We start from the raw sequence: 24,706 nt of genomic DNA on the forward strand, positions 1-24,706 counted from the left end.
GAAATTGTACAAAATATAACAAGGATGTTGAATTACAAGTCACAAAACTAAGCCAATGTTACAGTCAACATGAAACTTCATTAGGGTCTTGAAACGTTTATGTTGTCTGTTTTCGTGTGCTCCGGATTTGTTCACTATACTGTGCAAGGCTGTGTACACTTCCATGATGCACCCACTGGTAACCATCGTGATTGTTGTGCTGATATTTTGAGTACGCACATTGCGGTCCGTCTTATATATTTATTATTTATGGTGCCATGTTCATTTGCTGAAAAGTGACAATCTACAAAGGATCAATTGCGTATAAAAAGGTGGCCCTGAATGAGGGCTAACTGAATGAGAGCTGGATGCTTTGCCATATATTATGGGATACTTATTTTATTTAGGTAAATATATTTTCTTTGGGGAAATAACATTTGGAGGAAAAAGGGCCTGGGGGTTGGGAAATCATCCAAACAACCAATTTCTGGGTTTTAGCTTTTTCATTCTTTAACAGTGTACACCTTTAAAACTAAACAAAATATTGTAATTCTGTACATTAAATAAAACGTAATGAGCAATTTTCTTAAAAACAGTCCAGATGGCGAACTACCTGTGCTGTACATTAATTAAACTGGTATTCTTTGTATTCTTCCCTAGGAGTGAATCTTTTTAATGATCATCACTACCAATGAGGAGTCTTTGCCTCTGTGATAGCTGTTCCTGCAGTATGTTTTAATGGTGCAATCCCACATCGTTGGCCAGTTGAATTTCTATGGGGCCTCTGAATGGGGAAGTGTTTGTCAATCAAGTTTTCTTTACCCTTATCCCATCCTGTACTAGTCAGAGAAACAATAAAAAGTTAAGGAGAGTTGGGAAGGGGGACTTTGGCTGTAAAAGCACATCCTGAACACAGTCACATCACATCAAAGGGAGAAGCCAGAGGAAACCAAAATCCAAGTCCAACTAAAAGTACTTGTAGGTGTCAGATGTGGGTAAAAATGTATTACCCAGACTGTCACTGTAATTAGTTCACTTTGATCCTATGAGGGATTGCCCCGGTGTATTGTTGCTAAATGGGCTCACACACAAACTAAATTAGGACTGAGTTTGCACTATGGTCTTCGTGTTTTACTTAATTGGAAATGTGAAAGGATTTCGTTTTAAGTGTCCACCAGTGTGGTAGACGGGAAAATATAAGCACATATGTATATATATGTATATATATGTATATATATATATATAGCACTACACAGAATTAGCAAGACATTACAGAAGGAGAATATACAAAGTTTCACAAGAGCGTTTGACAGGAAGTTAAATAATGGGAATTAGTTAGTCCCAGCCCTACAGACCATATCATCTGGAGTTATGAGAGATTTACAGAATACAATATCAGCATGTGCAGTATGGAACATATTTGAGGGGACAAGTAAGTGCATCAGAAGTGTGAGGAGAAGCCACAGGCCTAAACACACCAAATCTTTTGCTGACGTTTGACTTTTAGATGGGAAGGGTTGTGGATTGGTGAATACTGGGGGAAGGGTGTTCTACAGATAGGGAGAAAAAGTGAGAAAGGTTTCAGAGGTTAGTACTGTAGATTTAGTTGTAGAATGACAGAGGAGAGGGAAGATTATGGCAACAAAAGAAAGTGGATCCAATGCACTAAAGATCTGATGATCAAGTAAATTTATTTACGCCACACAAGATTATGGCAATGAATGTGAGAGGATAAGGAGTCGTCAAATATTACACCTAGGCAGCTGGTTTGGGAGATTGGATTAATAGTATTGCTACTGACGAACAGAAAATGGAGCAATTGGGCCTGGTTTAGGTGGGATTATGATGAACTCAGTTTAGATATGTTAAGTTTTGGGTACAAAAGGGAATCCAGCCTGAAATAGCAGGCAAAGAATCAGTGACTTCGGGCTGGGTGTTACAAAGGGACAGCTTCCGTTGCATGTTTAATTTTCTAAAGATGTATTCACAATACTGGCACAAATAAAAGATGTACCATGGTAGCCTGTAGAAAGCAACAGCATTATATAAATCAGGGTGCGTAAAGTGGGGGGCGCGGGGTTTTACAGAGGCCCCGCGCTCTTCCCGAAGGCATCTAAATTAATGCAGGGGAGCTGCAAGCTGTAAACTTCTCCTTACCTCGATTCAGACGCTCCTGGTGACGTGTCGCCATGGCAACGCGGCTGTGACATCACATTGCCGTGGCAACGTGATGTCATGACGCCTAGACCAAGGTAAGCGGGGGGGGAGGGGGCGGGAGTGCGAGGAGAGGGGGACAGAGCCGGCAGGGGGGGCGCAGGGAAAAAGATTGTGCTCCCGATATAGACTCCATATTTATTGTGTTTATATAGTGTAGACAGAAAAAGGCTTTTGTAATAAGCAACAAGGTCGAAGTGTTACAGTTAATGGCTACCTGGTGCTTAAGAGTGCAAGCTTTAAGGACTACTCAGGTCCCTTCTTGAGGCATGTTACAATAGCAGCTGATAGGGTCTCTGTTTTCACCTCTTTAGTAGTCCAAAACATAAATGAATATCTCTGCTATGCCCATATCATATAGTGACATTACTACACCTCTACGAACCTTCTCTGTGGTTTAGAGGAGATATTTTCTGATAAAAACGCTGATGTTTGCATGGAAAGCAGCACTGTGCTTCTTGGTAGAATGGACAAAGTGAGAATAAACAGCAGTTGTAGTCATGTGAACACTAGTCGCAAGATCAAAGTATTTTCTATTACAGCTAGGGACCACATAGAGCTCACTTTCAGAATAGATCAGATGAGGATGAACTGCACCTCAAAAGAAACCCATGCAGATGACACACCACGATGAACTGGGTGCATGTATTACCTCTCTCGCTGCGAGAAGCTGCTGTACAACTGCTGAGCTGACCGTGTTAGGAACAGTTTGGATTTTTTCCAGTATCACTTTCAACAGATCTCGCACGCCCTGAAGAAAAGAGCAAAAACTCAATTAAATGCATCATTGTCAAAACATACATGTGAGAGGGGAGATCTTCCCCGCGCCGCTGGCTCATTGTATCTGTTTTTAAAAAGCTTTAAAGAATCACTAGATTGCAAGTTGCTATGGAACTTTCCTGCAATCTTTTTATAAATATTCAGTACATATTGTGCTATGAGTTTCCTTTGTTGTCTCCTTTGCATATGAACACTCCATGGGAGAAGAAACGTCTTTCCAGAGAGACGGACTATCAGGAGACAGACAGACACTCATGTGTTTTAATGCTGCATCTTCCAAAACATTCATGTCAAGAGCTTGCAAAAATTATTTCACTTAAATGCTCTGAAAGTGAGGGCACAGTGGACGAATTTGGCCTCCGATGGGCATAGCCTGATCATAAAGCTGTGTTTTCTGTTGTAATGAGGCTTCTTGTATATTACTCCTAGTGGCTTATTCTATATCTGGCAAAGCAGCCGTTTGAGCTGTTTTCAGACAACATTCCCCATCAATGGGGAATAAAGAATATAATATGACCCTTAATGTTCTCCTGCCCCTTTGGCATGCGACACCAGTTTATTCGGTGTTGAGAGCTGCACTAATATCTTTTGTGAAAGCAGGATATAGACAACATATTTATTGCTGTTTATATTACAGAGTCCAGAATCGAAGCTCACTGTGTGTTTAAAGTAATACGATATCAAGAACCGGTTCCCATATTAATCAATCAGCAGCCAATGCAGTTCTCTAGGAGTTCTGACTATAAAACAATCTAAATATTCAACTAATGCACATTCAGAGACTACTTGTCCAATGTGAGCAGGAAGTAAATCTGGGTAAAGAGAATGGGGTTTTTTCTTGCTTCATACAGTATGCAAACAAACAGTGATGGATAAAAACAGTTTAAAGGGCAGGGAAAAGTAGTATTTACTGTAACTAGTTTAGCACTCGAGAGGACATTAACGCTCTGGTCTGAAGTGCTTCACCCTTTCAGTGCTGAGGGCATTTGTAGCCTGCCGGAATGCAATGTTCCGCCGCAACCATAACGCCCCAGCGTTCCACCACCAGGACACATCACCGCAGCTCGCCGCGAGCCACTTGTCCATGATGTCTGGTCCGCCGTGCATCTGACCGAACAAGTCAAGTCTGCCGCTCCGACAGCTGCATGTTTAAAATGTCCCGCGCGGGACCGCAACACTACCTAGACAGACCACTCCAATGTGCCACCTTTAAATGGGGACATACAGTTGTCAGAACTGGCAGTCAGGCATGGCAGAGCTGGCTTGTCGGGTACGTGATGGTCAGACACAGGAGCAGACATTGCAGCAAAGTGTCCTGCTGCGTTTTGGTCCTAGACCGCACTGCGAAGTGTTCAGACAGCAATAATAAGGTTCTAGTAAATGACTTTTATTACTGCCTGTACCTTATCGTCTGATCACCTATTTTAGAACAACCAAAGGGAAAAAAATGAAAAAAAGAAATCAGGTCAAATATTTTCTAACCCAAAAGCATTAACCATCATACTACCTCTGCATCCAAAAAAAAACAATTAACGTATTCAGGTGATGGAAGGTTCTGCCACCTCCATGGCCACAGCACTTCCAGCACTAGTGATCACACGATCGCTTCCTCGATCCTGGGGAAGATGAATGGGAATGCACCATGACCCTAGAGTTCAGAGGGGTGTGTCTGTCCCGCACCCTCCAAGATTGATAGAAAAGAGTCCACACTTTTTCAATCTCTGGGCTTAGCTCAACCCCAACCCTCTGAACCCCACAAGATATCAGGAACCCCCCCCCCCCCACGACATATTGCTATATTGAACTGCATCTAAGTTAGTCAGCACTGAAGGAGTTATGGTACTTTCAGAGTAATGGGCTTAGAATTGCAATTCCTGCTAGCATGCAAAAAATAATAATTTTGAAAGCAATTTAGTAAACAGTCTTCCCCAAGCAAATACTTAAAAGGAACAAACTAATCACTTAAAAAAAAATTACTTTTTCAAAAACAGGATTGAGCGTTTCAGCTCCGGGGAACCCTACTTCCGGCGATACAGACCTCCACAGTAGGTGCCGGTAGCTGCACCGGCTGAGCTAGCTGGGCTTTAAAGTTTAAAGCTCCTGCGTCACGCGGGCCAATAGGAAGCCGAATCTGATGACGTCACGTCTTCCTATTCACCCGCGGGAGCTTTGAAAAGCGACCATTACGACGTTGATCGACGTTTCGGTGAAGTACACTGAACTTTGTCATCTTGACAAAGGTCAATGTGCTCGACCGAAACGTCTATCTCTGTGGACTAAACATTTTTTGTGCCAAGAGCTCTGGAATGCCGGTTCCTTCTTGTGTGTGGAGGTTGTGTCCTGCAGTATAGATCTCCCCGGGGTGGGATGATCCCTGTGCACTCGAGGCAGTTCTCGTCAAGATCCAGTGAGTGCCCCTACCCTTTTCTGCAAATCTCCCAACATACCAATTAGATTGTAAGATCTCCAGGGGAGGGATTCCCTTTCCTATTGTCTGACTTTGTTGCACTTACTGTATTATAATTCCATGTATTGTATTCTCTCTTTTGTAAAGTGCTGAGTAGTACACTGAGCGCTACATAAATATATACTTATGGCGATTAGCATGGGCTGCTGCTTTAAAAGAAAGGTAAAAGACGGAACTAGATACGTTACCCTTGAAGTATTAATGACCCACTCTGATTAAGAAGCTTTGTTGCCACAAAAAATCTCTTCAAAACTTATCAACATTTAGGCCACCTGAACTTTCAACATCATAAAACCAGAAAATGCATAAGCATTTGTCTATATAACAAGCAACACTGATAATAACCTAGGTACTTGCATAGTGTTTGAGTGAAAGTTGTTGTGTAGGCTCAAAGTATGGAAAAAACGTGTTATAAAGGTAGTTATAGGATTAATTTAAACCTCTAAAGTCGCCAATACACAAACCCAGTAATCAAAAGACTTGTTAATTAGCTCTCAACAAACATTGACAGAAGCAGATATACATGCTATAAAATAACGTATAAACTGTAGATGACCCTCCATGGGCAGGGTTGTGCTCCACCTCAAGACAAGATCCCAGTGATTGTTTTAATTCTCTTGATGTATCATGGCCTTGTTCTGGCTTGACAGGCAAAAGTATGTGGGGGTGGCTTAGAATTGTTCACAGACACACGAATGTGTGATGAAATCATTAACATTCTCGCTGCCAGACGGGCCTTGCAAGCCCACATAGCTGCATGTCGCACTAGCAGTGGAATATAAGATTAAAGTTATACTGCTACAAAATGTTCAAGCAAATGAGTTCTGCAAATAACATACAAGTCAGAGACAAATCTCTGCTAAGATATAAGGACAATCAATTTCTTACCAAATAAGTCACCTACAAAAAAATAAACTGAATTGGGTTAGTGTTTGACAACAAGAAGTTACATTTTACATACAAACATAAAAAAGGATTGCTTGGGCAACCAAAGTCGAAGTATCTCAAGAAACCTGTGAAGATTGATTTCATACCTTGTAATCAACACCGCCAATGATCTTTCGCACTAACTTAAATGTTAACACCCAAAGTGGTGTTCTTTCCCATTCCAAGGTGTCAGAGTTTACCAGAGACTCACAAACCATTCTATTAAAAAAAGAGAGAAAATATACATTACTGGAGTTGTAAAATGAGATCTCAAAAAGAAACGAGAGGGGCACATTTTTAGCAAAAGTGTAAAATATTTATATACTGTATCACTTCAACACAATGGACAGAAACATTCAAACAAAAATTTTGCCTGTGAAAAGTAGAGTTGTGTAGCCCGATTGGGGGGGGGGGGATGATATCCCACATTTGGGTCCACCTGGTGTCCTCTTCTGAGTGCCTGGAGTGGGTGCCGACGCACTGTACTCCTTCGGGGCGCTTGTCCTCTGTGTGGTCTGCTCAGGTGATGTCTCGCTCCTGCCTGGAGCTGTGTGTGCTGCGGCTGACGTCCTGGTCCTCTGCGGCTTGTCCGCCGAAGCACCGGAAGTGACGTCACGGTTGCGTGAATCCGGTCTGATGCGTTGGGGAATACCCTGGGCTGGGAGCTACTCAATGCTCATCTGGAACTTCTCTGCGCTTGTTCTGCGTCATCCTCCCTTTGTTTTAATGTTTCTGTCCATTGTGTTCAATTGATACAGTATATAAATATTTTACACTTTTGCTACAAATGTGCCCCTCCCTTGTTTGTTTTTGAGGTCTGTATCATAGGATTGATTATACTACTATTGGGGCTGCATACACAACAAGTCACCTACCTTGGATTGGACATATTTCTCATCAATACTCAACCAAGTACTACAACATTGGACTTTTGGGGCAATTTTTTTTTCTTCCAGAATTGGTATTTCACAATCCCACACAACTTGGAGGTTTTATCCCTTGTGGTACCACTGTATTGGACATTCATATTACATAATCACATTTATTAATAGATGGTTCATGTCATATAGCTACACCAGCAGGTTTGTATAGGTTGTTAATTACCTGTGAAGTCTACACCCTAGGGACCTATAACCCACTTAAAAGGTATTCTCTACACACAACAATACCCATAGGTTCCCCACTACCACATACGTTTAAAGTTGCAAAGCATACGTTTTTTCCTTGTTTTTTTGTAAAATGAGATCAGCTATGCATAATCTATATTTAGGGCAAATGTTCTACTGCGAGATTCCCCACCTTCAGGTGGTGCAATTCCACATAGCTGGTTAGAAAAAAACCTTTAACATTCTAATTGGCATCCTCAAACTAACTAACCATGATCATATCAAAGATGTGTCTTCTTCCGTCTCTCTGGAAATAAAGGACCCATTGCATTTCTTTGGGGAGTGTTTGCCAATTTATAACCATCTGAGAGCCAATAAAGCTAAGAGGGGGAGAGAGGTGGACTGTCTTTGCAGACTCTAATTCAACACACAGACATCATACAAAAGGGAAAAGCCATACCAAATCAAAGTCTCAGCTCAGTGTGTTAACAAACTTTTTTTTTTTTAAATGCTTATATGTTAAAAAAATAAAAAATAAATGTATCAATCACCAAGATGTAACCTCTTTAATGGTATTATTTGACTTTAAAGCAGTACCACACATCTATAGTTATTTCTTAAGTCTTAACTGTATGACTGTGCCAAATGGTAGGATTATTTCCCAATACATACTGTATCTGCTCAGCATCTCAAGGCAACTGCAAATAATGTATTGTAGTGTCATGAAGTTAGCCATTCTAACAAAATAATGTGGCTTCACAAAAAAGAAAAAAAAATAAGTATGCATTAAGGGGTAAATTCTATATACTCAATGGGGTTTTTCGTCCCACACTTCGAAGTGTATAGAATTTACCCCATAATATTTATTCTTCCAATGTTTCGGACATCACAGTGATCGGAAAACAATGTTTATCAGTCTGTTACCAGAAAAGAAGCCACTGTTTATACGATCATCTTCAAAAACAAATCTCTTTAACAAAGCATATGGGTAACTGCACTGGCTGATACTATACATCGCATATGCACCGACCTTGACCCCTTGTAATTACACTTACCAGAACACCCTCTTATTGTCTCTGTACCTTCTTCGTACATACTACTTAGATTGTAAACTCTCCAGTGCAGGGACACCTTTTCCTAATGTTATGTCTGAAATGCTTATTCCCATTGTGTGTTATATTATTATGTCACGTGTATTACTGCTGTGAAGCTCTATGTACATGGATGGTGGTATATAAACATATACTTACTTACATTTTCGATTGTTAAATGTATTTAAAAAAACATTCTATAACATTACATTTAAAGTACTAGAAAAATAGTAAATGTACTAGAAAAACGTAAAATCAGCCACACTTTAAAATCTCATCATTTGTTTTCCAAGAGGGAGCATTAAGGTTAATTCTGAGGATCATTAGATAATACAAAGACCCTTTTTGTGAACACTGCTAAATAGACTTCTGTGATAACTGAAAACATTGGAAGAAAGTAACCATCATTCCATTCACCTTCCTTACTTTACAGAATAACCTAGATGCCTAAACAGGTTACATAGTTACACAGTAGGTGAGGTTGAAAAAAAGACATGTCCATCCTATGTTAAATGTATCCTATATTTGTATTTGCCGTAGTTTAATCCAGAGGAAGGCAAACAAGTATCCAACAAAATATGTTGATTGTATCAAGAGTATATGGTAGAGCAGCAATAATATGAGATATTTAATGCACTCCAAAAAAATATAATCCAAGGCACAAAATGCAATAAAAAAAAACAAAACACACCATCTCTTCAGTAACTAATTCTATTGGCTACATGACAAACCTACTATTTCCCTTGTAGTTTTTGGTACTAGTGGACATTGTATCTGTTTCATATTAAACAAGCCACACATACCTGGGAGGAAGAAGTCCAGTTTCCACTGCCATTGCTAAACAGTCGTAGAGGAAAGAGATTCTTTTTGGGCTGTGCTGCCCATGAATGAACCTTACAATCCACTGGACACATTGCTCATGGGAATCCTGAAAACAACAAAAATCATATGGAAAAATAATCAATAAATGTCTGCTGTGAAACTGGATCTGTTCACAAGGGCTCGAATCGATGATCACATTGCTGTTGCTCTCTCTACATCAATATTTCCTAAAAGACTTATTTTATTGCATCCTGCAAGGAGCAATCTAAATACTCCTATGGAATTCAAAGAAAAACTCAAGGGTTTGGATAAATATTGATAACTATATATCTGCCCTGGCTAGAGTGAATTCAACAATTAGATATTCAGTCTCACTATGGGATCACCTAAATGTAATTTTCCCTCCAGTAATTCCGCCATGATCCCACTTTTCTATAATCCCAAATTTACTCCACATTTGGAAGAAAATAGGCATAGATAGAGCACAGCTCCAGACATCCTGTAGTAAATATCCAGGGAAAAAGACCAGGCCACTCCAAAATAGTAACAAAGAGAGGTTATTTATTTCTAGCTAGACATACAGGGAAAAGGGGGGACTGAATGAACGTACCTACGCGTTTCGTACAGGAGTACTTTATCAACCTTGTTACTATTTTGGAGTCGCCTGGTCTTTTTCCCTGGATATTTACTACAGGATTTCTGGAGCTGTGCTCTATCTATGCCTACATTCTTCCTGTATCTACAACAGATGGATTGCACGCTGAAGATTATGAGAGTGCCCCTTGGACAGTACAGGTAAAGTGCCGCAGTGCCTTATATAAATCCTGTCTTTCATGGACCTTGTTCCTCTTTATTACTACTACTGATTGGGTGTTCATATTGTGTACATCACTGTGGATGTCTAAGCCGACTCCACCAGTCACATTCCCCTTCAGTTTTGTTATATTCATTTGGGGGGCACTCCATTACTACTGGACTACCCATTGTGGATTTATGATGTTATTACTACATGCATGTGGAACCCGGTTCAATTATTGAGCACCACATATACCACTTTTTCTCCACATTTGGAAGACTCAAGTTCTGAAGTCAGGGATTTGATATCTTGATATCATATTAAAAACATTGTTGATTTACAGGAAAAAAATGGGCCTGCCTTCAGCTGAACTCTTCAGATTCATAGTTAAAATGTTAAGTATATACACGCCACTCCTATATGCCTCCTCTGCTGCCACGAATCCCGTCGAGAATCGTTTAAACTCCAGGTACAGTATCTTGGAGATAGAAGCAGTTGATTGTGGAAATTAGCCCTAAATGTTGAATTAAATAACAAAATGTCCAGTTCTAGGAGTTCTTTATGTATGGTAATAGAAGAAAATACATATAAGGTACTGTTCCCATGGTACCTCACACCGGTCCATATGCTTGCAATTAACCATCCCATCTCTCTCTCTCTCTCTCTACACACACACACACACACACTCACACCTCTCCCCCCCCACCTCCCCCCCCCACACACTTGGTGATCTTGCAGAATTTTGTCCCCACTAGGTCTTCATTCTTATAAATTCCCTTATATAACCTGCGGTAGACCCCTGGTTAGCCGTACTGAGCAGACCCGCCTCCCCCCCCAAAGTACCTAAACATTCTCTTAAATGAAAGTCACATGTTCTACTGGCCACCAGATGCTGTATAGCCAATTGGTGAAACAAACAAACGATTCCAGACCTAAATATTATAATGCGCAGTATGGGTTATGTACAAACTATGCAAAGAATTACAGTTTTCCTGTGGGAGAAGCCCAACAAGTTCTCTCTGGTCTGGAGGCCCTGATTAGCTGGGGAGGACGATGCTGGGTTAGCTTCTTGTCTGACCCTACTGTGACATTATGCGCAGCTGGAGATTCTGAATTGGCTACCGATGTGTTTGTTCCCCTTCAGTGTGTGTTGGGTGAGTCGCGGGGAAGAGCTGTTCCCCCATTCCACCTCCTCCCTTCTTTTTATTCTTTTCTCTCTTTTCTCCTCATCATTTGCTCAGGTTGCTTGATTTTATGCTTTGGTTTCTGTCATGGCATGTAATATTTAAAACCGGAGACGAACATGAAACACAGACAGAGCTCAATGCACATCCAGCGAAACTTTATACACGGTACAGTGCCTAAATATACATGTATTGATATCTATTAAATAAAATGGTCTTTTAGTTTAACATTTTGGCCAACTTGTTGTAAGCCCCTGAGCCACTGCACGGCAGACCACACCTCAAGGGTCCCTACACTAATATAAATTCTTAATAACCTGTGCATTGCCAGGAAGAATGATTTATAATAAATCTGTCAAAAATAGTTACAAAGTTCTAAGTCTGATTGAAGCTTTTATTAACCTGCACATTACCAGGAAAAGCACTCTGTAATAGATTTGTCACAATCACACTGCAAGCAGGCAAGTTCCCCTGAGAGTGGGAAATGCTATGGAGTGAGCTTTTAACCATTTAAAAGTGGGAGGGGGCGAGCTTAAATTAGGTAGGAGGTTGCCACCCTCCAATCAGCTAAGACCAGCTGAAGAAGAATTGTAAGACATATAGAACACCCACAAGCTCATATTGAACCCCCAAAATAACCACAACATATATAAGCGTATAAGTGTCACAGAGGAGTGCTACTGAGCATGGCAAGATACATTTAAAACCAGAGACGAACATGAAACACAGACAGAGCTCAATGCACATCCAGCGAAACTTTATACACGTAAAGTGCCTAAATATACATGTATTGATATCTATTAAATAAAATGGTCTTTTAGTTTAACATTTTGGCCAACTTGTTGTAAGCCCCTGAGCCACTGCACGGCAGACCACACCTTAAGGGTCCCTACACTAATATAAATTCTTAATAACCTGTGCATTGCAGGAAGAATGATTTATAATAAATCTGTCAAAATTAGTTGCAAAGTTCTAAGTCTGATTGAAGCTTTTATTAACCTGTACATTACCAGGAAATGGTTAAAAGCTCACTCCATAGCATTTCCCACTCTCAGGGGAACTTGCCTGCTTGCAGTGTGATTGTGACAAATCTAATACAGAGTGCTTTTCCTGGTAATGTACAGGTTAATAAAAGCTTCAGACAGACTTAGAACTTTGCAACTAATTTTGACAGATTTATTATAAATCATTCTTCCTGCAATGCACAGGTTATTAAGAATTTATATTAGTGTAGGGACCCTTGAGGTGTGGTCTGCCGTGCAGTGGCTCTGGGGCTTACAACAATTTGGCCAAAATGTTAAACTAAAAGACCATTTTATTTAATAGATATCAATACATGTATATTTAGGCACTGTACCGTGTATAAAGTTTCGCTGGATGTGCATTGAGCTCTGTCTGTGTTTCATGTTCGTCTCTGGTTTTAAATGTATATTGCCATGCTCAGTAGCACTCCTCTGTGACACTTATACGCTTATATATATGTTGTGGTTATTTTGGGGGTTCAATATGGCATGTAATATGTAATGTATAACTGTCCCCAATCTTCCCCTCTTTCTCTGTTCTGTATTCCATAAATCTTACTAATAAATATACAGTTAAAAAAAATTATATAAAAAAGGGAGAGCACTTTTACCGGACCAGGGAGTTCATAAGAAGGTATAAAAAGGCAAAGAAAGAAATGTATTTCTCACCTGAGGGAGGACACTCCAGTACAGTCGGAAAGCACCGAGGCAGCTGATTAGTTTTGTTCTTTCATCTTCAGGTGTGTCCATAAACATGCTGCGAATAACGATACGCAAAAAATTAAATGTGAACACAACGTTACAAAGTTGATGAAAAGACAATAATGCATGAGAAAAAGGTGGTACTTACCCAGCAAAGGCCTCCTCGATTACCTCCGTCTTCTGTACAATAGAAGAATATAATGCACGTCATATCTAGAATTAACATATCTAAATATATATATAGATGTAGAGGTATCTGTACTGTGTTAGCCGAGCTTAATCAAAAATGAATAGACGATACCGTTCTGTGGCAAATAAAATGCTTTTATTTGTGCGAGCTTTCGAGATACACTGATCTCTTCTTCCGGGGGTGTTACAATGAATAAAGCAAGCAAGGATCAACTTAAAAACAGTGTCTCTTGGAATGTTATCTGTGACTGAAACCTATCTCTCCCCCCTGTGCGGTATGCGATTTATGACTTGAGGTGTTAAATAGTCCCAGAATGTTAGTGATGTAAGAGTGTGTGTGTGTGTGTGTGTATAAATATATAAAGCGCCCATAAAGCGCTGTATGCAGCGCTTTACAAAAGGTGTGTGTGGAGTGGGAGTGTATACCAATGGTGTGGGTAGGTGTGGAAATGTAACAGGGTGTTGCATTACTAAAAGTGTGTGTAGATACTATGTGGTCCCTATTTATATATAGGGATCGAATTACATTGTACATTTGTATGTGTAAGAAACAGCTGTGTGTGCAATCATATACTGCAGTATGTATAGACATGGCCTTTAGCACTCATGGGAAGAGAGTTCCCGTGTCAGTAGTGACTCATGAAACTGCAATCTCGATTTAGGCCACCGCTAAGTGTCCCGAACAGTTGCATACATTTGTACTCATGCAACCGTCACTCTTTCAGTGTTCTAAGATTACCTTTGAGTATGGACACCTTCAGAATGTCCATATTATGGGCGGAGTCAGAGAAATGTTCGCCGACAGGACTGTCTCTTGTTCCGCGTGTGATGCGGTGGCGATACAGATTCATTCTCTTGTTTAGCCCCTGCCCCGTCTCACCTATGTATTAGCAGCCCCCTGATGAGGTACACGACATTGCTGGAGAAACTGGTGAACCTTCCTCTGATTTTGTACTCCAGATTCCTGCGTGGAACAGGTAAACCCCGTTATAGCGCGGTCCTCGGGGGTCACCCGATCCGACCGCGCTAGACCCAGGGTTGCGCTAATTTTTAAAAAAAAGGGCCGCCGCGCGACTGATCGGGAGGGAGTGAGGAGGGAAGGAAGGAAGGAAGGAAGGAAGGAAGGAAGGAAGAGGTGGCCGGAAACCCTACACGTCCCCTAGCAACGCCGAGTCCAGCCGCAACCTGCTCCTTACCTCCCACCACTGGCATCCATTTCCTCCCCCCCATGCCCCCACACCTATACCCCCTCCTCGGCATAGCCACGCGGCCCTCCGAGTCTCAGCCTGCTCCTCACCCCCCCTCCTTGGCATATCCCACGCGGCCCTCCGAGTCCCAGCCTGCTCCTCACTCACCCCCCCTCCTCCCGACACCCCCCCTCCTCCCGACACACCCCCCCTCCTCCCGACACACCCCCCCCCTCCTCCCGACACACCCCCCCCTCCTCCTGATGCCAGCTCCGCTCCCAGCAGCCGACACCAAAGGTGGGGAGGGGGAGTGGGAGGTGTGGTGTAGTGTGCTGTGAGCGTGTGTGCTGTGAGAGCTGTGTGCTGTGAGAGTGTGCTGTATGCTGAGAGCTGTGAGTGTGTGCAGTGAGCAGTATGTGCAGTGAGCAGTGTGTGCAGTGAGTGCAGTGAGCAGTGTGTGCAGTGAGCAGTGTGTGCAGTGAGCAGTGTGTGCAGTGAGCAGTGTGTGCAGTGAGCAGTGTGTGCAGTGAGCAGTGTGTGCAGTGAGCAGTGTGTGCAGTGAGCAGTGTGTGCAGTGAGCAGTGTGTGCCGGTAGAGTGTGTGCCGTGAGCAGTGTGTGCCGTGAGCAGTGTGTGCCGTGAGCAGTGTGTGCCGTGAGCAGTGTGTGCCGTGAGCAGTGTGTGCCGTGAGCAGTGTGTGCAGTGTGTGCAGTGTGTGCAGTGTGTGCAATGTGTGCAATGTGTGCAATGTGTGCAATGTGTGCAATGTGTGCAATGTGTGCAATGTGTGCAATGTGTGCAATGTGTGCAATGTGTGCAATGTGTGCAATGTGTGCAATGTGTGCAATAAAAAAAAAAATTTTAATTTTTTTTTTTTTTTTTTTTTTAACCGGGAGCCACGTGAAAACCGCGTTATAACCGATTCGCGTTATAACGGGTCACGCTATAACGGGGTTTACCTGTATTTGTATTGTGCCCGCTGTGTGGAGCATTGCGCAGATTTTGCATCTTGCGTCCTGGCATGGTCTTGTCCTGCATTCAGTTGTACTTTTGAATGATTTACCCCTCACCATCCTTTTCTTGAGATTATGAGGTTGTCTGTATGATAAGGGTGTTTCACAGAAGACCTGTTGCAGTCTTGTATATTCCTGGAGAATGGGTTGTAGTTCCCTGGCGATCTTGCATAGGGCTTCTAGGTGTGGGTTATATGTGACCACCAAAGGTACCCTTTCGCTTGTCTCTTTCTGTCTGTATTCAAGGAGATCACTTATGGGAATTCTGGTGGCTTTGTGGATTTGCTGGCCTAAAATTCTGTGGTTATATCCATGGTTTATGAAATCCGATCTCAAGGCTGTAATCCGCTGGCCTCTGTCTGCTGTGTCGGAGCATATCCGGTTGTATCGTATGGTTTGACTGTAAATGGTTGCATGCTTAGTGTGTGTCTGGAGGAAGCGGTTGTCCCTCAAATAGCTGGCTCTGGCTGTAGGTTTGCGGTATACAGAAGTCTGTAGTTGGTTGTTCTTTTTAGTAATGGTGGTGTCTAGGAAATATACTTCGTCTGGGGAATGGGTGAGTTTGAGGTTGATGGTCGGGTGGAACGTATTGAAGTTCTCATGGAACTGTAGGAGTAATCCAACACGATTTTACATTTCCACACCTACCCACACCATTGGTATACACTCCCACTCCACACACACACACACACACACACACACACCTTTTGTAAAGCGCTGTATACACTGTGGGCACTTTATACATTTATACACACAATCTTACATCACTAACATTCAGGGACTATCTAACACCACAAGTCATAAATTGCATACAGCACAGGGGGGAGGGATAGGTTTCAGTCAGATAATATCCCAAGATGCACTGTTTTTAAGTTAAACCTTGCCTGCTTTATTCATTGTGTAGTGGTAAAGTGAACACAGGCGCAAACAAATAAAAAGTGGACACTGATAATAAGTGACTAATCTAAAACTTAAATAAGTGAAAAATGTGATGAGATTTAAGTAAATACAGTTTCACCCCCTGCTCTGGAACCCACTGGAAGGGGTGGTCTTCACTCTTCCCCTACAGTAACAGCAAAACACACAAAATCTACGGGGAGCATGGGGAGGAAACAAAAATAAATTTAAGTGCAGCAAAAAATGGCAACGTGGAAAAACATCGGGGTACGTGATCCTGAGGACCTGATCCACTTTGATGACAACTGCATCATCCACTTACCTCTGACCGTTTGAGTCAACCCTGCCTATTTGACTCTTACATCTTGTAAGTAGTCAATTCATTAGAGCCAAGTCAATTGAAGGCTTTTTCCACGTTGCCATTTTTTGCCGCACTTAAATTTATTTTTGTTTCCTCCCCATGCTCCCCGTGGATTTTGTGTGTTTTGCTTTATTCATTGTAACAACGCCGGGAGAAGAGATCATTATCTCGAAAGCTCGCACAATTAAAAGCATTTAGTTAGCCACGGACCGGTATAGTCTATTCATTATTATATTTATAACAACGTTTTGTTTATATAAACACTACTCAATGCCAATAATGGCACTGAAAGATCAATAGAGTGACATAGTAGCAGTGAAACTCTCTTAAGTCGAAGTAAGTTCAAGGTACTGTGACAGTTCCTGGATACAGCTCTCAATTCCTTAAATGATATACTTTTGGAACAGAAATAATTGCGTTTGCAATTTCCATGCAAAGCAATGCATACCGAGTCAGCTCTTTGTAAAAATATGAATAATCTACTAGAGGAAAAAAAAGGAGAATTGGACAAATCTGTAGAAACGGTCCTAGAAGACCATTTATTGGATCTATTTAGATACACAAAGCAACACACCGTTTTGGGGGAATGAAGACCCCCTTCTTCAATTCAAACAGTAACCAATGACAAAATCCCACAACACATACTTAACATTTTTTTTGCACCAAAATTCCAGTACAATATCATCCAACATAGTAGGAATGTGCTTAGCATACATCCCACAACTGTAAGCTGAGCACATCCCTATTCCTGACTAATATATTAATGTATGCTGAGCATATTTCTAGGTCTCACTGAGTTCGTTTTGGATGAAAACCAATTGACTTAGTAAGGGCACAACAAGGAATGTAAAACCCATCCTAAACATGGTGTCACATTGTTTAAAAGCAGCACGCTCCTAATTTGAAGCCATTCCACTTTAACATAGAAAAGTGGTCCAATGTGAGACTGCATCTTTGAACTCTTCAGGGGGAAAAAACTACTGAAACACAATGTTGGCTCTCCAGGGTACAGCAAAAATGACTTGTTAATAAAATAGCACATAGAAAATAAAGAGATGTAAAAAAAAAAAAACCCCTAGGAAAAAGTACACCAGTAATAAAGAACATACAAAAGTTATGAGACACATTATTATTGTTAGTTTGCCTATATTGATGACACCCATCTATTACAGTGAAGCAGACTGTGTCTTCCCCTGTGGTCCCCCTCCCCCCTAAACCCCAAGGACTCACCACCACCTCCTCGAAGATGCTCTGCAGCTGGGACTCCATGTGCACACTGTGCGTGTGCAGTGTGCGTGCACAGGAGCATGCAGTGTTTGGGACTCACACACAATAAGGACGGATGCACATGCTGTGTGTCCTGCACCCGTGTGTCACTTTTACTTCTATGCCAGGCTCATTGTGTTGTTGTGTTATTGCTGTCTCACACCCGTGGCCGCTGTTGTGTTACTATGTAATATGTTCTCGATCACGGTCTCAGTCACATACAATGTTACTCTTCCTTGTTTATACGAAACCATTTAATATATAGATATAAGGATTGTGACATGTACGGACGGAGTAGGTGTTGCGCTCTTTTGTCTCCGGGTCGAAGGGTGCTGCACACAACTTGCTCCGCCGGAAACCAACAACTTCCGTTCCTCCCCGCACCGCCTGTGCTGTTTGCGCATGCGTGATACTGTCTCTTCACACCTCCATGCGCAGTACTGCTCTGACTCCTCCCACCCAGTGACGCTTACAATGGACCCGTTCAGTCTCGCGATAGAATGGTTCTGTGGGGACATATTCGCTACCACCCGTGATTGAAGCCATTAAGTTAGTGAGGTCACAATAGGCTTCAGCTCTAGCTGGTATGAAACGTCATGACCCCACTGCCCATTAGGACATCTCTGTCCCAGTACTACCTGTGTCAGGCTCATTGTGATATGCCTGTCACTTATGTATTGTGGCAATGTGCAAATCTAAAGCAACATGGAGAACATCACTCATTCAATAGTCCCCTTCTCGATAGATTTGGACTCACTCATTTTTGGCACTACACCTAATCAGTGGTGGGATTTGAAAAACAAAAACTTGCTGTTATAACTGATGCTTCTTTCTCATGAAGGTGGGACCATGCTGGCTTACCCTATTTATGTGGCACACACCCTCATAATTTGCTGACACATTGAGCAAGTGAAGGGCATATAAACAGACCTCCAGCACTTACAAATCTTCCTGAAAAGACTTTTCGGATGTTGACTAGTAATAGTATGGACATGGCTTGTAAGGTTTTAGAAACAATACTATTAAACCAGTCATTCCAAATGGGCTTCGAGAGGTGTCACCAAGGGCTGGGCTCTTCAACCAGTTCTCCAAAAACGGACCAGAACCGAAAACATTTAGGAGTAGAAGGGCCACAAGCTTATTGTAATGTCCTTTTAAATACATTATAAACTTGAAAATTATTATATTTCAACATTTTGCAAGCATTTATAACATCTGTATTATAGATATATTTACATGACCTTAACTTACAAGTGAGCAAAAAAGTTGAACTTTGCTCCTAATTTAATATGAGTTGCTTGGGCAACTGACAGTCCAAAGGCCTTCTGGCACACAGGCCACCAGTTGAGCTCTGTCCAAGGGGCTCACCAAAAAAATAATGGTGGACCCCAGCATTATAGTGGGTTCCTTCAGCCTTATGTGGACGGCACACTTATGAGGCCCTAAACTTAGGGTGACCAGGCATCCCGGTTTTGCCGGGACAGTACCGTTTTTTCTGTGCTGTCCCGGCTGCCAGTCCGTCCCGGCAATGTCCCGGTTTTTCTCCCTGGTCCCATTTGTTTTGTACTGTAGATGCGGTGTGCGGTGGCGGTGCGCAGTGGCGGCGAGGATGCGGCAGCCCGGCCGGTGAGTATTTTTTTGAATTTCAGGGGGTTGGGCTTCTAATATGCTGGGCTGCAGGTGATTGGCTGGAGGATGCCGGGGGCGGGGCTTTCTCCGCTTCCTCCCCCGATCCCCGCGGCCCGAGCGGGCAGCCTAAACTGCACCTTAATGTGTGGTAGAGCTGTCAATTACAGCAAGAGCTTCCACAGCAGCAAGGCAATGTGTGGTGTGACTTTGGAAGCTCCCACAATAATTGACAGCTATACAGTACCACAGGGGTGCCACACTGGGAGGTGTAAGATTTTCTGGGGTTGTTCCATGTATACCTTTCCTTTCTAAAAACAAATCTATTGTATCTGCCATCACAGTCTCCATGGGTAATGGATTCCACATTTTAACTGCCCTTACTGCAAAGAACCCTTTCCATTGTTGCTGGTGAAATCTCCTTCCCTCCAACCTAAAGGGATGCCCCCGAGTCCTTTGTACTGCCTTTGGGATGAATAATTCTTTTGAAAGCTCCTTGTACTGTCCCCGAATATATTTGTATATAGTTATCATATCCCCTCTTAGATGCCTCTTTTCTAATTTAAATAAATCTAATTTAGCTAGCCTCTCCTCATAAGTTAGATTGTCCATCCCCTTTATTAATTTGGTGGCTCTTCCCTGCGCTCTCTCTAGTTCCATAATGTGTTTTCTACGGAGTGGTGCCCAAAATTGTACTTCATATTCAAGGTGTGGTCTTACTAATGCTTTGTAATGGGGCATTATTGTGTTTACTTCCCTTCCATCCATTGCCCGTTTAATGCAAGATAAGATCTTGTTTGCCTTTGCAGCTACTGCATGACTTTGGACACTATTGCTAAACCTGCTGTCTACAAGCACTCCTAAATCCTTCTCCATCAAGGATTCCCCCAATTGATCCCATTTAATTTGTAAGTCACCTGTTTATTCTTGCTTCCCAAATGCAAAACCTTACATTTTTCTGTATCAAACCTCCTCTGCCATTTAGTGAATAATAAAGAGATTGCGCAGTTTTAAATAATGGCAGCCCTGCTGAGTGATGTTGTGCACTCCTCCGTTGATCCAGGGTCTCATAGGTTAAACCAGCGTTTCCCAAATGGTGGGTCGCGACCCGGCACCGGGCCACGGCACCAAAATTGCCGGGTCGCAGCGAGGCTGGCCGCCCGGTGTCTCCCGTCCCCCCTGCTCAATTTAAAAAAATGGCAGCGATTCTCCCCGCGATCCCGCGCGCTTGCGCAGGGCCCGCTCCCTTCCTCCCCCCCGCTCCCTTCCTCCCCCCCGCTCCCAACGTGGGACAGAGGAGGAAGTACCAGCTCCTCTGCGGCCCGCACGTTACGTGGGACAGAGGGGGAAGTACAAGCTCCTACTCCGGCCCGCTTCCCCCCACGGCCAGCTTCCCGAGCTCACCTCCCGTGGCACCCCGTCCCGAGCCCACCTCCCGTGCCCCCAAGCCCATCTCCTGTCCCAGGCAGCAGGGGATATCGGGGGCAGCAGGGGAAAGTGTCCGGCGGCAAGATAAGTCACCCCACCCAGTCACTGCCTCCCACCCAAGTGCCCCTGGCCCCCCTCCCTCCCACCCAAGTGCCCCTGGCCCCCCTCCCTCCCACCCAAGTGCCCCTGGCCCCCCTCCCTCCCACCCAAGTGCCCCTGGCCCCCCTCCCTCCCATCCAAGTGCCCCTGGCCCCCCTCCCTCCCACCCAAGTGTCCCTGGCCCCCCTCCCTCCCACCCAAGTGTCTCTGGCCCCCCTCCCTCCCACCCAAGTGTCCCTGGCCCCCCTCCCTCCCACCCAAGTGTCCCTGGCCCCCTCTCCAGTCACTCACATCCGTCGTTGCATGTAATTCACTGTTTGTGTCTATGTGCGTATAGGGGAGAGCGAGTGTGTGTGTGTGTGTATCTGTATCAGTGTGTGTGTGTGTATCTGTGTGTGTGTGTGTATCTGTGTGTGTGTGTATCTGTATCAGTGTGTGTATCAGTGTGTGTGTGTATCTGTATCAATGTGTGTGTGTGTGTGTAGCAGTGTCTCTGTGTGGCTGCGTGTGTGTCAGTGGCTGCGTGTGTGTGTCAGTGGCTGCGTGTGTGTGTATCAGAGGCTGTGTGTATGTATCAGTGTGTGTGTCAGTGGCTGCGTGTGTCAGTGGCTGCGTGGCTGTCAGTGGCTGTGTGTGTGTATCAGTGGCTGTGTGTGTGTCTGTGCAAGCCCTATAGGCCAGTATAGGCGATAAAAATTTTTGTGGGTCATGAAGGAGAAGTTAAAAAATAACCGGGTCACGGAAAAAAAAGCTTGGGATACCCTGGATTAAACCGCCATCACAGATACATGTAGGAGGAAACACATACAGAAATGCTGGCGCAATAACGTTTTATCTCCAAGCAACAAACAACACAAAGGGAATAAGGTAAACTCACACTCTCCCCCATGGTAGCGTGCAGGGAGTGACTTGGGGCGCACTCCAACTCTAACTTCGCTCTCGTCAGCAGCTGGTACTTTCTTCCTGTCTGGTCATCCACACGGAGTCTCTCCCGTCTGCTTCTCTCACCAGCAGGCGCTCCGGAGACCTCTGACGTCAGCGCTGGATTGTAGAGGGGTTGGTATGGTGGCCTCCAAGGTCCAAAACACCCAACCAGTTTCGCCAAATCAGTAGGCTTCTTCTGGGGTTGTCTAAGTTTTTAATTCAGGTGCATATATTTTTATTGAGTCAAATTTGCTTTATTTTGCACACCAATCTTTGTGTGGAACCGTATCAAAAGCCTTTGCAAAATCTAAGTAGACCACATCAACTGCATTACCCTGGTCTAAATTCCTACTTACCTCCTCAAGGAAACAAATGAGGTTAGTTTGGCATGATCTATCCTTCATAAATCCATGCTGACTATTACTAATAATTTTGTTTTCCATTAGGTACCCCTGAATGTTATCCCGTATTAAACCTTCAAGTAGTTTCCCCACTATTGAAGTCAGGCTTACAGGTCTGTAATTCCCGGTTGTGATCTAGCTCCCTTTTTAAATATAGGCACCACATTTGCTTTACGCCAATCTTGTGGTACTGAACCTGTGGAAACTGAGTCCTTGAATATTAAATGTAATTGTTTGGCTCTTACTGAACTTAACTCCTTGAGAACTCTTGGATGTATGTCATCGGGGCCAATTGCCTTATTTACTTTAATTTTTTCAAGCCGCCTATGAACTTCTTCCTCAATTAACCAATTGTTCATTAATATGGAGGTTTTGGCTTCCTCCTGCAGCACTACAATTGAAATTGATTCTTCCCTGGTAAACACAATGTTGTATATATTTATACCCTATCTTGATGTTCTGAAAATCCTGTGTTAAAGCTACGGTATAGCAAAAGATTCCAGAGCTAAATCATAGAGCAAGGCAGATAGAGGGCATCCTTGTCTAGTACCTCTATGGAGCCTCAGTGAATCCAAAAGAGATTGCCTCCCACATCTATTCTAGTGTAAGGATTCTGCTAGATCCGTACCGGGTTTTGCTTCAGTTCGGGTTTTCCAAGTCACCTGCCCTTTCTGCTCACTGTGGCCATTTTGGGTACTGGCAGCCTGCTATATAAGGCCTCGGATATAGTAAGCGCTTAGGTGTTGCTGCTCGCTCTCGCTTGCTGACGCTCACGCTACCAGGAGCTTTTTGCTGTCCTGACAGAGGAGACAGCAAGCGCGCTTGGGAGGCAGGTATCACTGTGTGTGTGTGTGTGTGTGTGTGTGTCACTTGGTAGCTGTCAGTGTGTGTGTGTGTGTCACTTTGAAGTGTTCTGTGTGTGTGTGTGTCACTGGGGAACGTGTGTGTGTGTGTGTATATTATATAATATTTTAAAAATTAAAAAAAAAAAAGACGTGAGAAGAAATTATTTATTAACATTGTGCAACTTTGATAAATATATGCACGCACGCACGCACGCAAACACACACATACACATGCATACACATACACACACACATTATATACACACACACACACACACACACAATAATCTACTGTAACTGCTCCGCCATCTGTATATACACACACACACACATATATATACACACACACACACACACACACACACACAATGCGCATGCACATATATATATACACACACACACACAATGCACACGCACACATACACACAAATACACATTATATATACACACACACAATGCACACACACACATTATATATACACATATATATATATATACACACACACACAAATACACATTATATATACACACACACACAATGCACACACACATGCACATGCACACATACACACACATGCATACACATACACACACACAATGCACACACACACACATGCATACACATACACAATGCACACACACACACACACACACACACACACACACACACACACACACACACACACACACACACACACACACACATATATATATATATACACACACACACATGCACACACACATGCACATATATATATATATATATACACACACACACAATGCACACACACACATACACACATACACACATTATATATACACATATATATATATATATATATATATATATATATATATATATATATATATATATATATATATATATACACACACACACAAATACACATTATATATACACACACACACACATGCACATGCACACATGCACATGCACACATACACACATATGCATACACATACACACACACACATGCATACATGCATACACATACACAATGCACACACACATATGCACACACAGACACACATACACACACACACACACCACACACACAGGAGACAGGGACCGGAGCAGAAGGGGGGCAGGGACCGTAGCAGAAGGGGGGCAGGGACCGTAGCAGAAAGGGGGCAGGGACCGGAGCAGAAGGGGGACAGGGACCGGAGCAGAAGGGGGACAGGTACCTGGGCAGAAGGGGGGCAGGGATCGGAGCAGAAGGGGGACAGGGACCGGAGCAGAAGGGGGACAAGGACCTGGGCAGAAGGGGGGCAGGGACCGGAGCAGAAGGGGGACAGGGACCGGAGCAGAAGGGGGACAGGGACCTGGGCAGAATGGGGGCAGGGACCGGAGCAGAAGGGGGAC

At 43.2% G+C, this 24,706-nt stretch overlaps 1 protein-coding gene across 2 annotated transcripts in view; it reads right to left on the reverse strand.

Annotated features, from left to right (window-relative positions):
- MED23 (mediator complex subunit 23) overlaps window positions 1-18,375 on the reverse strand; it is a 71,432-nt gene extending 53,057 nt beyond the window's left edge. The window contains exons 1-6 of one of the 2 annotated variants that reach the window (XM_075597327.1): window positions 17,967-18,375; window positions 13,239-13,270; window positions 13,058-13,145; window positions 9,368-9,492; window positions 6,475-6,586; window positions 2,846-2,944 (exon numbers count right to left, since the gene is read on the reverse strand). In XM_075597327.1, coding sequence (XP_075453442.1) covers window positions 2,846-2,944; window positions 6,475-6,586; window positions 9,368-9,492; window positions 13,058-13,145; window positions 13,239-13,270; window positions 17,967-18,005 — 495 coding nt within the window. In that variant the 5' untranslated portion in view covers window positions 18,006-18,375. The remainder of the gene's footprint in view (window positions 1-2,845; window positions 2,945-6,474; window positions 6,587-9,367; window positions 9,493-13,057; window positions 13,146-13,238; window positions 13,271-17,966) is intronic. The other variant, XM_075597328.1, reaches the window with a different exon arrangement.
- Between the last annotated feature and the right edge of the window lie 6,331 nt (window positions 18,376-24,706).

This window comes from Ascaphus truei, chromosome 4, assembly GCF_040206685.1.
Source record: "Ascaphus truei isolate aAscTru1 chromosome 4, aAscTru1.hap1, whole genome shotgun sequence".
Classification (NCBI taxonomy): domain Eukaryota; kingdom Metazoa; phylum Chordata; class Amphibia; order Anura; family Ascaphidae; genus Ascaphus; species Ascaphus truei.